Source organism: Spea bombifrons, chromosome 4 (assembly GCF_027358695.1).
Source record: "Spea bombifrons isolate aSpeBom1 chromosome 4, aSpeBom1.2.pri, whole genome shotgun sequence".
Lineage (NCBI taxonomy): Eukaryota > Metazoa > Chordata > Amphibia > Anura > Pelobatidae > Spea > Spea bombifrons.
Window position 1 is genome coordinate 54,855,588 of NC_071090.1, and position 14,061 is coordinate 54,869,648.

The window sequence follows — 14,061 nt, forward strand, 5'->3', positions numbered from 1 at the left end:
CATGTGAACTTACATTTACTTAAAATTATTAAATCTAAAAAACTTTGGCAGACAGGAATTTTCGTTGTAGCCTGTGAAAATTGGCAGCTTTTGGGTAGATGAAAGCTTTTTCTATTTGATTTTTTTAGTACAAAGGGACAAAGTGTGTCCCGGGTTTTAGTCAATTCAATGTTACACGTAATATTCTATGCCGTTATTAAGTTATTGCAGTTTGCATTATTTCAAAGCCAACAACTTTAACAATAAAATTACTACCACTTCAGCAGTAAATTAAACTAAATATGATGTGGTGAATTAATGATCAGAATTTTTAAATCAAATCCAAGGACATTTTAAATGTTTTATTATTTTCTTCCAAATTATGACCAAGGAAGCAGGAATGATTAATTGTATTTTATTGTACCGATGGGATGATTAAAGAAATGTACAATAATTGGCAAATTGGCATCAGAAATAAGCATGTTTTTGACTTCATAACCAAAGGTAGTTTGTACACTAAAGACCAGGGCTTCGTGGACATTTTACGACATGTTAGTTCCGACAAAAACAATATTGATTTTCAAGGCTAAATAGGGCTTTTGATCATGCTCATATACAATATTTTTTAGGATTAAAATATAAAAAAGATTGACAAAACTTATCCACAGTGGGACATGTCCCAGTGTTCATTGCAACCACAATTTATCAAGATATCATAGTACATCCTATAGGTGCAACCTGAGCCTCCAAACTATTGGAATTATTGAAGTACCTGGTCCCCTATTTTAGCGCTCAATTCGTTGGTAGGTTATTCTGGGTGAATAACTCCTATAGTGTGTGCTACTGTTACTGGCATTGTGGCACTGACAAGAGAATACTGGTCAAGCTTCCTCATTTATAAGCTCTGTAAGCAACTGCTTCCCATCCCACATATGCTGTTCCTACAAATTATTTTTAAGTGTGTAGGAAAATTCTTTATATTATTCTCAGCCCTGATTCAGTGTCTATGTATGCAGGGCAGGAATGGCCCTAATATTATTAATGCGGGCCCCAGTGGTGTAACGCTGCAGGGCTTGCATGCTGTGCGAGCAACCTCTCTTTTACCACCCTGGGGTAATAGTAACTCAGCAGGGTCCCATTGCTTGACCCTGCTGTGTTCCTGCTTAACCTGGGTGGCAAAAGAAAAGATGCTTGCATGGTGTGCAACCTCCACAGAGAAAACTACAGATGAGATAAGGGGGTGTTAGCATGGAAGTGTTTGAGGGGCAAAGATAGCACAGACAGGTTTTTTGGGAGGCAGAAACGACACAGGCAGGCTGTTTGGGGGCAGAAATGGCACAGGCAGGCTTTCTGGGTCGGTAAAGGTGGCACAGGAAGGCTGTTTGTAGGGAAAGATCACAGAAGCAGGCTGGGGGGTAGAAATGGCACATCCAGGCTGTTTGGAGGGCAAACATAGCATAGCCAGTCTGTTTGGGGGCAAAGTTGGCACATGCAGACTGTCCTGGGGGGGGGAACAAGGCCTGTGCTTTATAAAAAGGTGTCCTGTGCTAAATGAAAATGGATAGACAGACAGTGGCGTCTCCAGCTTTCATATTTAGGGGGGGCACATGGGGGGCCAGGGACCAAAGTAGGGGGGCCAATTATAAAACGGTACATATACACTATATATATATATATATATATACACACACACTATATATATATATATATACACATATACACACACACACGTTAGGCAGTTATTTCTCATTCTTTAATATTAGCCCCTGCTGACAAATATATATAAATATTAGACCCTGATGCCGATATATAGAAATATTACACCCTGCTTCTGATATAAATTAATATTAACCCCTGCTGCGGATATATATTGATATTAGCCCCTGCTGCGGATATATACTTATATTATACCCTCCTGCCGATATACATAAAAATTATACCCTGCTGCCGATATATATTAATATTTGACCCTGCTACCAGTATATATTAATATTAGCCCCTACTGCCAATATATATTATTAGTCCCTGCAGCCAATATATATAAAATTAGCCCCTGCAGCCAATATATATTAATATTAGCCCCTGCTGCCGATATACATATATAAATACTAGACCCTGCTGCCAATAAATATTAATATTAGCCCCTGCTGCCAATATATGTTAATATCTCCATCTCCCTCCCAATCTATCCTATCTATCCCCTCTCCCTCCCAATCTATCCTCTCTCCCTCCCAATCTATCCTATCTATCCCCTCTCCCTCCCAATCTATCCTATTTACCCCCTCTCCCTCCCAATCTATCCTATCTATCCCCTCTCCCTCCCAATCTATCCTATCTATCCCCTCTCCCTCCCAATCTATCCCCTCTCTCTCCCAATCTATCCTAACTACCCCCTCTCCCTCCCAATCTATCCTAACTACCCCCTCTCTCCCTCCCAATCTATCCCTATCTACCTCTTCTCACTTCCTATCTACCTCTTTTCACTCTCTAACCCCCTCCTAACTTTCTACCCCCCCTAACTTTCTACCCCCCCTTCCCCTTTGAAGTTCACTTACCTTGGGCTTGTAGAAGTCCAGCGGCAGGATCGCAAGGTCTCTGTCTTCCTGGTTCTGCCGCAGTGTGCGCGGCTTCATTGCTGAGCGCCGGATATGACATCATACACGGCGCTCGGCTTGAAATGCCGGCACTGCGACCAAGGCAGAGGCCTCGCGGTCGCGGAGAAGAGTGAGGGGCGCCGAACGGTCGCTGAGAACTTATTCCTCAGCGACCGCTCGGCGCCTCTCTATCCTCCGGATCTATTAAAAAAAAAAAGACGGCGTTTCAATTGGGGGGGCACACCGGGGGGCACAGCATGATGTAGGGGGGCCATGGCCCCCTCTGCCCCCCCCCTGCCGACGCCACTGTAGACAGACAGGCTGTTTGGCGATAGCATATACAGGCTGTTTGTAGGTAAAGATCACAGAGGCAGGCTATTTGGGGGGTGAAGATGACACAGACAGGCTGTTTGGGGGCACAGACAAGCTGCTTGGAGACAAAAGATGGAAAAGACAAGCTGTTTGGGGAAAAGATGGAACGGTAAAGCTGTTTGGGGCACTGACAAGCTATTTGGGGGCTAAGATGGCACAGACAGCTTGGGGCAAAAAAGTACATACAAGCTGCTTGTGGGCAAATATAGCACAGACAAGCTGCTTGGGGGAACAGATGGCACAGACAAGCTGTTTGGGGATAAAGGTGACACAGACAAGCTGTTGGGGAGGTCAAAAGTGGCACTGTGAGACATGTTTCTTGTGATGTCGGGGAAAAAAGTTTCCCAGGTACTTATTTGGGCCTTTTAACACTTTTGGTTTCTGGGATTTTAATAATAATGTGGTATTCTGTTATCATTAAGGAACAATTTTATATAATTTTAATAAATAATGATTTATAGCTATTCGAATGGCAAATAGTGTGATTCAGATAGGTATGTATAAGGGGTGTGGGCACAAGAGCTTGGCCATGTGTTGGCGTCCACAAATTACCACGGCTGCTTTTTATTCTCAGTCCGGCTTTTATGTACAGTGCTGGGCAGTCCACTTATCAAAATACTGCCAAATTCTACCAAATACGTATGATTCCTCTCTTTGCTGCTCCATTTTGTTTCATACCACCTTGCCCAAAAAAATTACAGCAGACATCTGTTTTCTATTATAATTGTGACGGGTAACATATAGCCATTGGGAGAAAAACAATGTTGTGTCCTTTGTATGCCTTATTTAATAGCATGTTTTTGTTGCTGTTTCCAGACATTACCCTATCAGTAAAATGTGAGTAATAAAACAAGCAAAAACTGTTTAACTTGGCAGTGTTACTGACAACTTAAAAGCTGGGAGCAGACTTGTGTTGTACAAGACATGTTATGGTCTACACCAGATAAATTAAAAAAAATATATAAACTAGAAAGATTGTTCTTATAAATAACATTAACTGCTACTTACAAGTCAGTTATTAAAGTCCTATAACAAAAGGAGAAAGAGGTGTGGGAACCACTGGTCCTGCAACTCTTAACACCCAGGCATAAAAACGTGATCCAGAAAAGGTGGTCTTAACATCCTAACAAAAAATATACAGAAAGGGGACCGCACAACCAAAAAAGTATAAGAGGCATACACATTTAGATTCCCGGGTTGCTGCCAGAGGTATCAGATTAATTATAATATTACAGAAAGATAACCCAAGTAAATACAAAAATGCAGTTTTTAAATGAGGATTTCTTGTAAAAAAGCTATTCAACCCTCAAGGGCCCACAGGGGGTGATCTATGGCCCCAAAAAAATCTAAAAAATTTATGTGGGGAGGCAATGGGAAAGAAGAAGAGACAGGAGGATGATACTGGGATGCTGGAGGCAGCACCTAGATATGAAAAAAGTGGATCTATAGATGACTTTACTTACAAGCAACGAGACATAGCCCTTTTTAACAAAGGGTTGTTTACTGGCATAGTTACATTTGAAGCAACAGTTTTAGGAAGGTCTCCAGAATACACCAAGAACAGTACATTTCCACTTGCTTCGCTTTTTTTTGTTTTCACATACCGAAATTTCCTGCTCATACGTCCAGACACCACACGCCAGCTCAATGCAGAAAATGACCAACAAGCTCCCGAAATACTGAAAAACAAAAGCAAAGCAAATGACGAAGTAGTCTGGTGCTCTATGGAAAAAATCTGGAAACTGGTTTTAAGAACAAAGTTAGCATCAGTTAGAAGAATAGGACCAATCAATTATAAACATTGATATTTAGAGTGCTTCAATTGCGAACATTCATTTATAGAAAGTATATATTTATTCGCATGACTGTGCATACAGTGAATAAACTTACCAAATGTAATCCAAATTAATGGGAAAAGTAAACCAAAACGATTAATGAGCGTTCTAAATATAAGCTTACAATTTATTTACAATTTATACTTGCTATTTAGGAAGGACAGATACACTTTAACTATAAAATCTCTGAATTCCAAAGGTTCTTAAGGTCTACTGAAAATTTTAATTCAGAATTTTGAATTCAGAAAATACGCCCATAGTGACACACACATATAATTAATAGCGCTGTGAAAAAGTAGTTCCCCCTTCATGATTTTGTCTATTTTTGCTTATTTGTCAGCATGAACTGGCTTTTTAAGGTCATCCTACAGCATCTCAATCGGATAGGCCACTCCAAAACCTTAATTTTGTTTCTTTTAAGCCATTAAGAGATGGACTTGCTTGCATGCTTTGGATCATTGCCCTGCTGCATAACCCAACTAAACTGTGGGTCACCAACTGATGGCTGGATATTCTCCTGATGGATTTTTTGGTAGAGAGCAGAATTCATGGTTCCATAATTTTTTTACTTGCACATATATATATATATATATATATATATATATATATATATATATATATATAATATGAATGAGAGCTTGTATGTGAATGCATCCAGTCTAGGCACTAGAGGATTTGCAGTTTGTGCACATTTAAGGATCTACAATAGGGAGAAGTCAACCGCTAAGGAAAAGTAATCACTGCTGCCTCCGGTCACTCAGCCATTCTACGTTTTGTTGGCTTATATATAATTCATCTTGAATTAATTCAAAAATGTTATGTCCAATGTTAAGAGTAAAATGCATTCTTCTCTAAGATCAAGCTTTCAGGCTTCTTTTCATTTTTCATGAATAAATGCACTGTGCATAACTTGAGATAAAGGTTGCTTTGGCTGCTGTGTAAATACTCAGATGTGCGTTATAGGCGACTGAGACAGCGATGCTTAAGGATGGAAAACACACAAGTGACACCTACTGCCATACTTCAAGGTTCTGTTGCTTTTTTGTGCAGTACTGAAGAGTGAAAACGGCCTAATATTATTTAATTTTTTATTTATTATTATGGACATACATTTGAAACAGAAACATAGGAAGTGAGGAGAGAATAACAATTTAAACTTTATAAATATATACATGTGCTATCAAAGTGACAAGGGGACAAATTTTAGCTCAGATGTAAGACTAATATCAGTAAGAACAAGGCCCAAATGGAGTTACCAATTAGACGCAATATGAATAGAAATTTTTGTAGCCTGGGGGGAATTGCTCCTCCATCATCACTTCGGACCGGTTTACATAGGAATTCCTTTTGGGTATTTACACAATACAAAAGAACACCTGGCCAAATGTGATGTGGGCTGAGTAACATAGGAGTTGCAGTTCCACAACAAGCTATGGTTGTCCATTCTGAATGTTCACAGAGCATGTTTTGATGCATCATGAATGCCATGAGAGGTTCACACGTAATTCCGCTTTCTAGGGGAGGCTATGGAAACAAATGGAACTTGAAAAACTAGTAAAAATAATAGTAAATAGTTTTTTTCCTCAAGAACAATATGTTTTTACAGAGAAAAAAATATCCTTTTATATCCAGTAAATATTTTTCCAGAGGGTTAAGTTTACCCAGAGCTGACTAGTAAGTCCAGTAAGAAAAAAAACAAACAATCGAGAAAAGAAAATGTTATTACTACAGGAGCACTACATAACTCATGTGTGAAGAAGGGCAGTGAAGTGCAGACAGAATCGCAGAATTCTCTTATCCAGTAAAAGCAACATAAAACATGAACATAAAAACAGCATTCCGTAATGGTAGGCAAAACTTCAGAACCGCAAACAAGGTGCTGACCCAACAACACCTGTTGACCTTTCATTCCTACATTAAACTTTACCTGGGTTTGTTAGGAGGAAAAACAATATTCTTCCTTTCATACACCTATTAATATTACTATTATACTTTATTTATTAATGCGCCGACAGATTCCGCAGAGCTGTACAAAGAAAATGATACAGATAACAACAAGTACAATACAGCAATTGACATACAGATACAAGAGAAATGAAGGGCCCTGTTCCGGCAGGAACTTACAATCTAGGTATAGACAGATAGGCACACACTCATAACATGTTTCTACTAATGCTTTTAGAAACTCTGTTTGTTTTTTTTAGAGATTTAAGATTCATTTCCATTCCCATGTATTTATTATATTCGGGCTGAATACAGTGAAAGTAAGAGAGATTATTTGAATGTCAATGTGTTTTTTCAAACCCATGTGCTAAATGGAAGCATACCAATCATTATGCATTAGAGATGTATGTGAAGAGAATTCCCATGACTGTGTTTTGAACAGGGAATATTGATTGAAAGCAGTCGGCTTTTTCCAGTTTTCCCCTTCAAAACTCTTTTTTTCTTCATTCCATCCTACGTGACATTTCAAAATTCTAAGATGCACAGATCTGTAATTGCTGCCAAGCAGTGAGGAGATAATTCAAAGCAACAGACATATTGGCTTTGGCACCTATTTATCAAGAGCGGCGTGTGGTGTGAAAGTGAACGCCTAGACGATTTGTCTAATTTATAAGTATTATTTTACTAATGAAGTTTAACAAGGAAGACAGATAACATACTGTCTGTGAAAATGTATTGACTGGCAAAGAGAATAATTCCCTACCTGTTTTTACCAGAGATACGGCTTGAGGCCGTTTTTTATTAATATTTGGAACTTGTTTTAATACATACACACATTTACTAGAAGTGATTCTCAATTAACATTGTTACACGATTTCATTTTAATTCAGAAATTATTTTATCACTCACCCTCACTCTCTCACTCACACTCTTTGTCAATGTATCCCTACCTTCTCTGTCAACTGCTTATGCGTCCCCATTTTCTTTTTTCCGCAGCTCAACTTCTGCCTTCTGTATTCTCTCCTTTTTTTGGTACGCTTCATCCTTATATTTGCTGCGTCATCCAGGACTAATGGAGCACTTCTGCAACATGGCGGAGTCTCTCCCCCATTCATCCAATTGTGGGAGAGGGTGTGCACCGAGGATCTGGCCTGTTGCGGAAGTACTACACTAGGCTAGAATAATGGCGATAGATCAGAGGAAAAAGAGAAGCATTCCTATTTTTCTTTTGTTCCGTAAATCTGCATTATTCTGGTCCTCTTGGAGCACTTCTGCAAAAAAACAGAGCCACGAAGCGCCCCACGGGAGCAACCTTTCCCACATTCCTCCAATCGGGGCAAAAGGTATGTGTGGAGGCTCCGCCCTTTTCTGGAAGCGCTAAGGGAGACCCGGTTAATGGAGCGGACAGCGGGGAGCAGCGGACCAAGAAAGAAGACAGAAGAAAAAATACTGAACATCAAGAGGAGTCAAAACAAGAAGCTGCACAAAAGGAGACGGAAGTAGTTGGCGGAGAAGATAGGGGGACATTGAGAGATGCTGTGAGAGACACCCTCTTAGTGGGTGGAGAGTGGGCTAATATGCAAATTTTTTTTTTAAAAAAATGATACAGGTGCCATGGACACCAGGTCTTCATCTGGAGACTCCAGATCAAGCATGGAGAGTTCCTAGTATGGTACCCCAAAATCTGGCTTTGACAACATATGTTTGCATTAAAGTTATTGTGAATTTTGTATGGTCTTAAATTTAATTTTATTATTAATTTTCACTCACCACTTATGTGATAGAGCTACAAAACTGTAAAATCATTTATTATCCCCTCTGCACTTAAACTGAGTACAGCCTGTGGGGGGAAGAAAACTATTTTCCTACTTTTTCAATTACCCACCCAGCCTTGTCAAACAAAGCCCATATCTACTCATCTTCTGGGCCATGGAAAGGGGTAATCCAAAAGTAAAATTAACCCAAAGCAAAAAAGGCAAAAACTGACACAACTACCTGTGCACCACTATTTGACGTTACTTAGCTATATTTTTAATTTTGGGAGTTGAAGTCTATACATAAAAAACCATATACTTTAAAAATATTTCAAATCTGCCAGAATATGGAATATTTGAAATTCAATTTCAGTCTTTTCAACCTTGTTTTGAAAACTATTGTGTAAACTGTTTCATACGCTGAGCACATTTTATATTATGCAATAATTCAGAAAATGCACTAAAAAGTACTTTGACATGTAGCTTTCAGCTGAAAACTCTACATATTGAACAGAAAAAAATTATAAATAGAAGCTTTTAGTGTAGCCGACATTTACTCTGAAAATCACAATTTTCTAAGGAAAAAGCTCAATTTGTGCTCTTGAAAAGCCAGAAACACTAAAAATGTTGCTCACCTTATATAAACTGATACAAACTTGGATCCAATTTACTAAAGATTCCTTTATCTATGTGTACTGACATAAAAGACAGGGAATTGGTGCTTTTTAAGCCTATCAATTTTAATGATTTGTATCCCCATTTTGACAGTCAGCCTCCAAATCCTAACTACCGGTATGTATGGCTCTTTCAAATAAGATGGAGCTTTAAGAGTCTTGCATTCAGATTAACACTAGTCATTATACCTGTCCACAGAGAACAAAATTCAGTTAGATATCTCACAAAAAAAATCACTATTTATATATAGAGGAGCTACCGCATCCAAAGTAAAACCATAAGCATTGAAAACTGTCACATGTGTTATTATTTTTATTTAATAACCTATTTTCAAATTATTCTAATTAATATTCTGTATCCGATATTTCATATGAAAGCAAGCAGTTCAATTAAATACCCTTGAGGTGGTTAATTTAATTGAACACTTACACATTTTCTGTTTTCCAGAGATCTATTCAAACTCTATTATTTAATAATATCATCGGGACAAATATTGGTTCAACCGTAAGGGTTAATTATTGTTATATTGTGTTTGCATTTATCTGCACATGTGTTTGATGTTCGTTCTACCTTTCTATTGTGCATTAGATTTGTTTAGATCATCCAAAGATTTCTTAATCTAGTTTTTGATCATCTAGAATGTATGTGTAAATGTATACATGTAAGACGCTACGCATCGATGGAATCATTTATGTGAAGTGGTTTCCAAATTGATTTCTGTGTGGCTCTTATAGTGACTGCAGTCTCTATTCTACAACCGCAAAAGTTTAATCACAAAACCATGCATTTTTAACCACCATTAATGCCAATTAAGGTTTAGATTGCTAATTCTAATCAGCCCCTGGTGACTTAAGGTGTAAAAGAAACCGCCAAATTGCTGGCGTTTTTCTGCTGGTATATTGATAGAACAGGTATTTCTTAATTTTGGAATTAATCTATTCAGTATAGTATGTTTGGGCCAAACACAGCACAGCTGAGCATGTTCAATTACATAATGTGGAGGATCCCTCATGATCAGTGTTATAAGGGTATATCTAAACATAAGTCTATACTCAGTTCCAGTATGGTTAATGAGAACAAAGCCTGGGGCCTGGGTAAGCAGGCATGGGCACATGTAGCCCCTTGGAGAAAGACTGAATTCCCCCCATATTATAATACATGTATTATTAGAGGTTTGGCTGGTAGTGTAAATAGACACCTGTCTTAAACTACTCAGGAACTGGTTTTAAACTTGAAACAACCGAAAGACAGCCACACTGTGCACAAGGCCAGTACAATGACTACTTTTGTCACAAATCTTAAATAAGGAAAAACTCCCACAGCCATCACAGCCATAATCATCAATGAAACCCCCTCTCATTATAACAGATGGTGCAGGCTACTAACTACTGCCGCTCCCATGGCAGATCAGTGGTATAATGTGCTGCAACATGTTGATATCCCAGTCCGTGGCCGCATGTACATCACTTACCAGACACTGGCCTTAAAGTGCCAGGACTGTATTTTCTCCTCAGTTCGGCCCTGGACTGAACTCACTATCACAGGTAAATTGGGTTAGGCATTTAAAGCCATCGCCTTTTTATATTAACTTGGCCTGGAAGGCCAGTCATTCCGTGTAAACTAAATAATGCTGTTACTTTTCTTGCCTCTCAAGGGGTGCTTGGACATGGCAGGTAAGCTTGTAAGCCAAAATAAAGTACTAAAGCCTCTAGCTTATTGAATATGTGTATATTTGCAGGTTCCCATCGCAGTACCATTAGTTTGTTCTTTATTTTGCGTAATTAAGCCAGATATTTCATAATCAGACAGAGGCGCACACAGTATGTGACTGCTCATAAAATGAGCAACATTATGGAAAACTACGAGGAACATATTGAAATCTTTTTAATTAGTCACCTTCCACCTCAGAAACCATTTGGAGAATGCAATGTGTGAAAGACGCTCTGAAGATTGTGAAAGAAAATAACAAAACAGCTATTAGACAAGTTAGGAAAGGAGGGGGAGGCAGTGTAACTATGTTACATTAGAGAAACAGACATATTATTAGATGAGGGTAATTAGATAGAAAGACAGATATAAAGATCGACAGACAGACAGACAGACAGACAGACAGACAGACAGATAGATAGATCCTTCAATTGAGGGATGTCTGAAGTTCCAATTAGAAAAACAGTATATTATTGCAGAGGCAGTGAAACATGTCCTTGATTCTTTCTATACATCAATGAACCAAATCAATAACTAGCAGAAAGCCGAGGTATTCTGATATGTCTCTATCTTTCAATACACTCTTCTTAAAGATACAAAAACTCCCATTAGACAATCTCAACAAATTCACTTGGAAGCACTGCCTGTGTGTCTCTAACAATCAGACTAGCTGTATTTAGCAGATACCTCTATGCTACTCAAAAGTGTGTAGAACAACCAAGGTAATACTGTTTCTATACCCTGTGACAGTAGTGGAAATGGCTCTGTTATCATTCACATCAAGCAGATGTCCTTATGGGATACATCACACAATATTCATTTAGCACAGCATTATAATATCACCATATGTAATTAGGACCTGAAACAACAAATGTATATACATCAAGGTAGTTTTTTACATTACAGCATCAATGTTTTTTTTTGCATTCGTGTCTCAAAAGAAGAGAGGATCCCTGATATTAGCCCACATTTCTCTGCTTTACTGTTGTCCCTTTTTAGAGTTCACAATATGTCATCTATATAGAAGTATATTAATACTCCAAAATAATACATTGCATAGATTGTAGGAACTATGTTTATAAAAGAGCTTACTTTAAAAAGCTAGAACTATAAAATATATAGCAATGTGTCCAATAGGACCCCCCCAAAAAAGGGGTCCATCTTGGCTGGTGAGTACACTTTTTATTCAAATGCAATTATATTATGGCAATTTGTTTACAACTGCCCAATAAAAGACTGGCAACAACCGTAACATTTATGAATAGGAGATACAGGAACCTGTATATGCTCTTAGTGAATAAACAGAATCATTTTCATGAAGACCTGAATCGGCTGCTTACAAGATATTGGTGAAAGGTCAGAAGTGACAATGGCATATTAATCGGTAATGCCTGCCAGGCCCATTAACCCTGAAATGCATGCACCCAGTACTCTATTTAACCGTAGGAAAGCACCATGGAAACAAAGTTAGGTTGTTTTTTTTTTTTTTTTAAATGTCCTTTGTGAAGTTCTTTGTGCGCAGAAGAAGCTATAAAACAATAGACTTGTATACATTTGATATCCACTGTGCAGCTCCTATTATATAACATAATCCAATTTTGTGGATTATGATATTAATCTTTATTATTTTAGTTCATACAACAGGCACCGTCCTATTTGATCGGTGCGTATTTTAGAATGTACTAGTGTTTTTTTTCTTTTCTATTCAATCTGAATAGAAGTCTGGGATAATTACTTTTGATGGAGGCAGGTGTTACGGTTGCTTTCATTTCCAGATTGTATAGATTCTATTTCCCAGGGAGACAGGTTTCATTTCATTAGATCGCATGGTAATAATAGCAGAGGGATTACAACACACTGAAAAGCCTGCAAAATTGTTTAGGGTGTACCTGAAGATACAATGAATTTGTTTTTTTGTTTTTTTTGAAAAAAAACTGGTTCTGATCTTCTAGGACCCATATGAGATAAATCATGGACTTTGTTTATAAGGATTCTCATGGGCCCAAGGAAATGACATGGGATGATGGAGAACACTTTGTAAAGAACAATTCATGACTTTTATATGCATGGTCCCCATATATCCAATACAGATTGCACTGGACTGTCTCACAGGATACTCATTGCACGAGTTCCCCAGTAGCCACGATGATATCAATGAAGAATACCCTCATGGAAACTCTTGTAATATTAGATATGCTCAGCAAATGATGAACAGTGAATCCACATTGCCGATCCTCCTGCTGCAGCAGTTCCTCACAAATAAGGCAAAGAGATGAAAACCTCTTGGGTTTTCTCTTTCCCTTGTGTAAGAAATATGTGGCATTTCAGGGTGATATTGTAATTTATCAAGACAATAAAGTCAAATACATAACAAAGTAGCATATATAGTATACAAAGATCATATGTAATCTAGGTAACACTGTCATAATTATTAAGGGGCGAAAAGGGCAAATAAATGTAATCACCCAATCTTATGATGGAACTAGATTTCCTACAAGAATTTGATCGCATTTTACATGTAACATGATTTTATATATACATATATTCTGTAACACTTACAATCCCAATAATGTCTGTAGAATAAGGTAAATAAAACTCATTATTCATCTTCTAATACCCTACTCAATTTCATAAGAAGCTACCAATATTTCGTTTTCCTGGTAAAGTATCCCTATTTATCCATATGAACTGTTGGAAGGAATGGTCATATCTACGCTGGAAAAAACATTAACCCATATAATAATCAATTTCTAGTAAATTAACAATGTTGCAGTGTATGTTATACCATATGATGAAATGAATTACCTCTTCGTACACATATTTTCACATATATTCCCCCATCATTCTCACTGATATAGATCTGAAATCAGATCTCAGATAGAATGCTATTGTGTTGCAGGTCTCAAGAGAGAATTCAGCTACAAGGAAATTGTTGGGGCTTCTTGCCAAGCATCTTAAAAGTAGTTTATTCTCCTCTGAACTTTATAGCTCTTGGTGTCTAAAAGCCCACAGTAGACGTATCTCCTATTAGCTCAACTTCCTGAAATATCTAAACTTTTATTTTCAACGCACACACTTACTTTTGTTTGAGCTGTATCAAAAAAAAAAAAAAAAAGCAATAATAAATTTGGCATGAAAAAATGTATTGCTCGGCCAAAAACATCTACAGCAATTAGAAATACTGTTATAAATCAGGTTGGT

The 14,061-nt window shown here is 37.8% G+C and overlaps 1 protein-coding gene across 1 annotated transcript in view; it reads right to left on the reverse strand.

Moving 5' to 3' along the window:
* The window catches only part of TSPAN12 (tetraspanin 12), a 38,627-nt gene that overhangs the window by 11,857 nt on the left and 12,709 nt on the right, over positions 1-14,061 (reverse strand). The window contains exon 5 of the mRNA XM_053465096.1: positions 4,550-4,624. Coding sequence (XP_053321071.1) covers positions 4,550-4,624 — 75 coding nt within the window. The remainder of the gene's footprint in view (positions 1-4,549; positions 4,625-14,061) is intronic.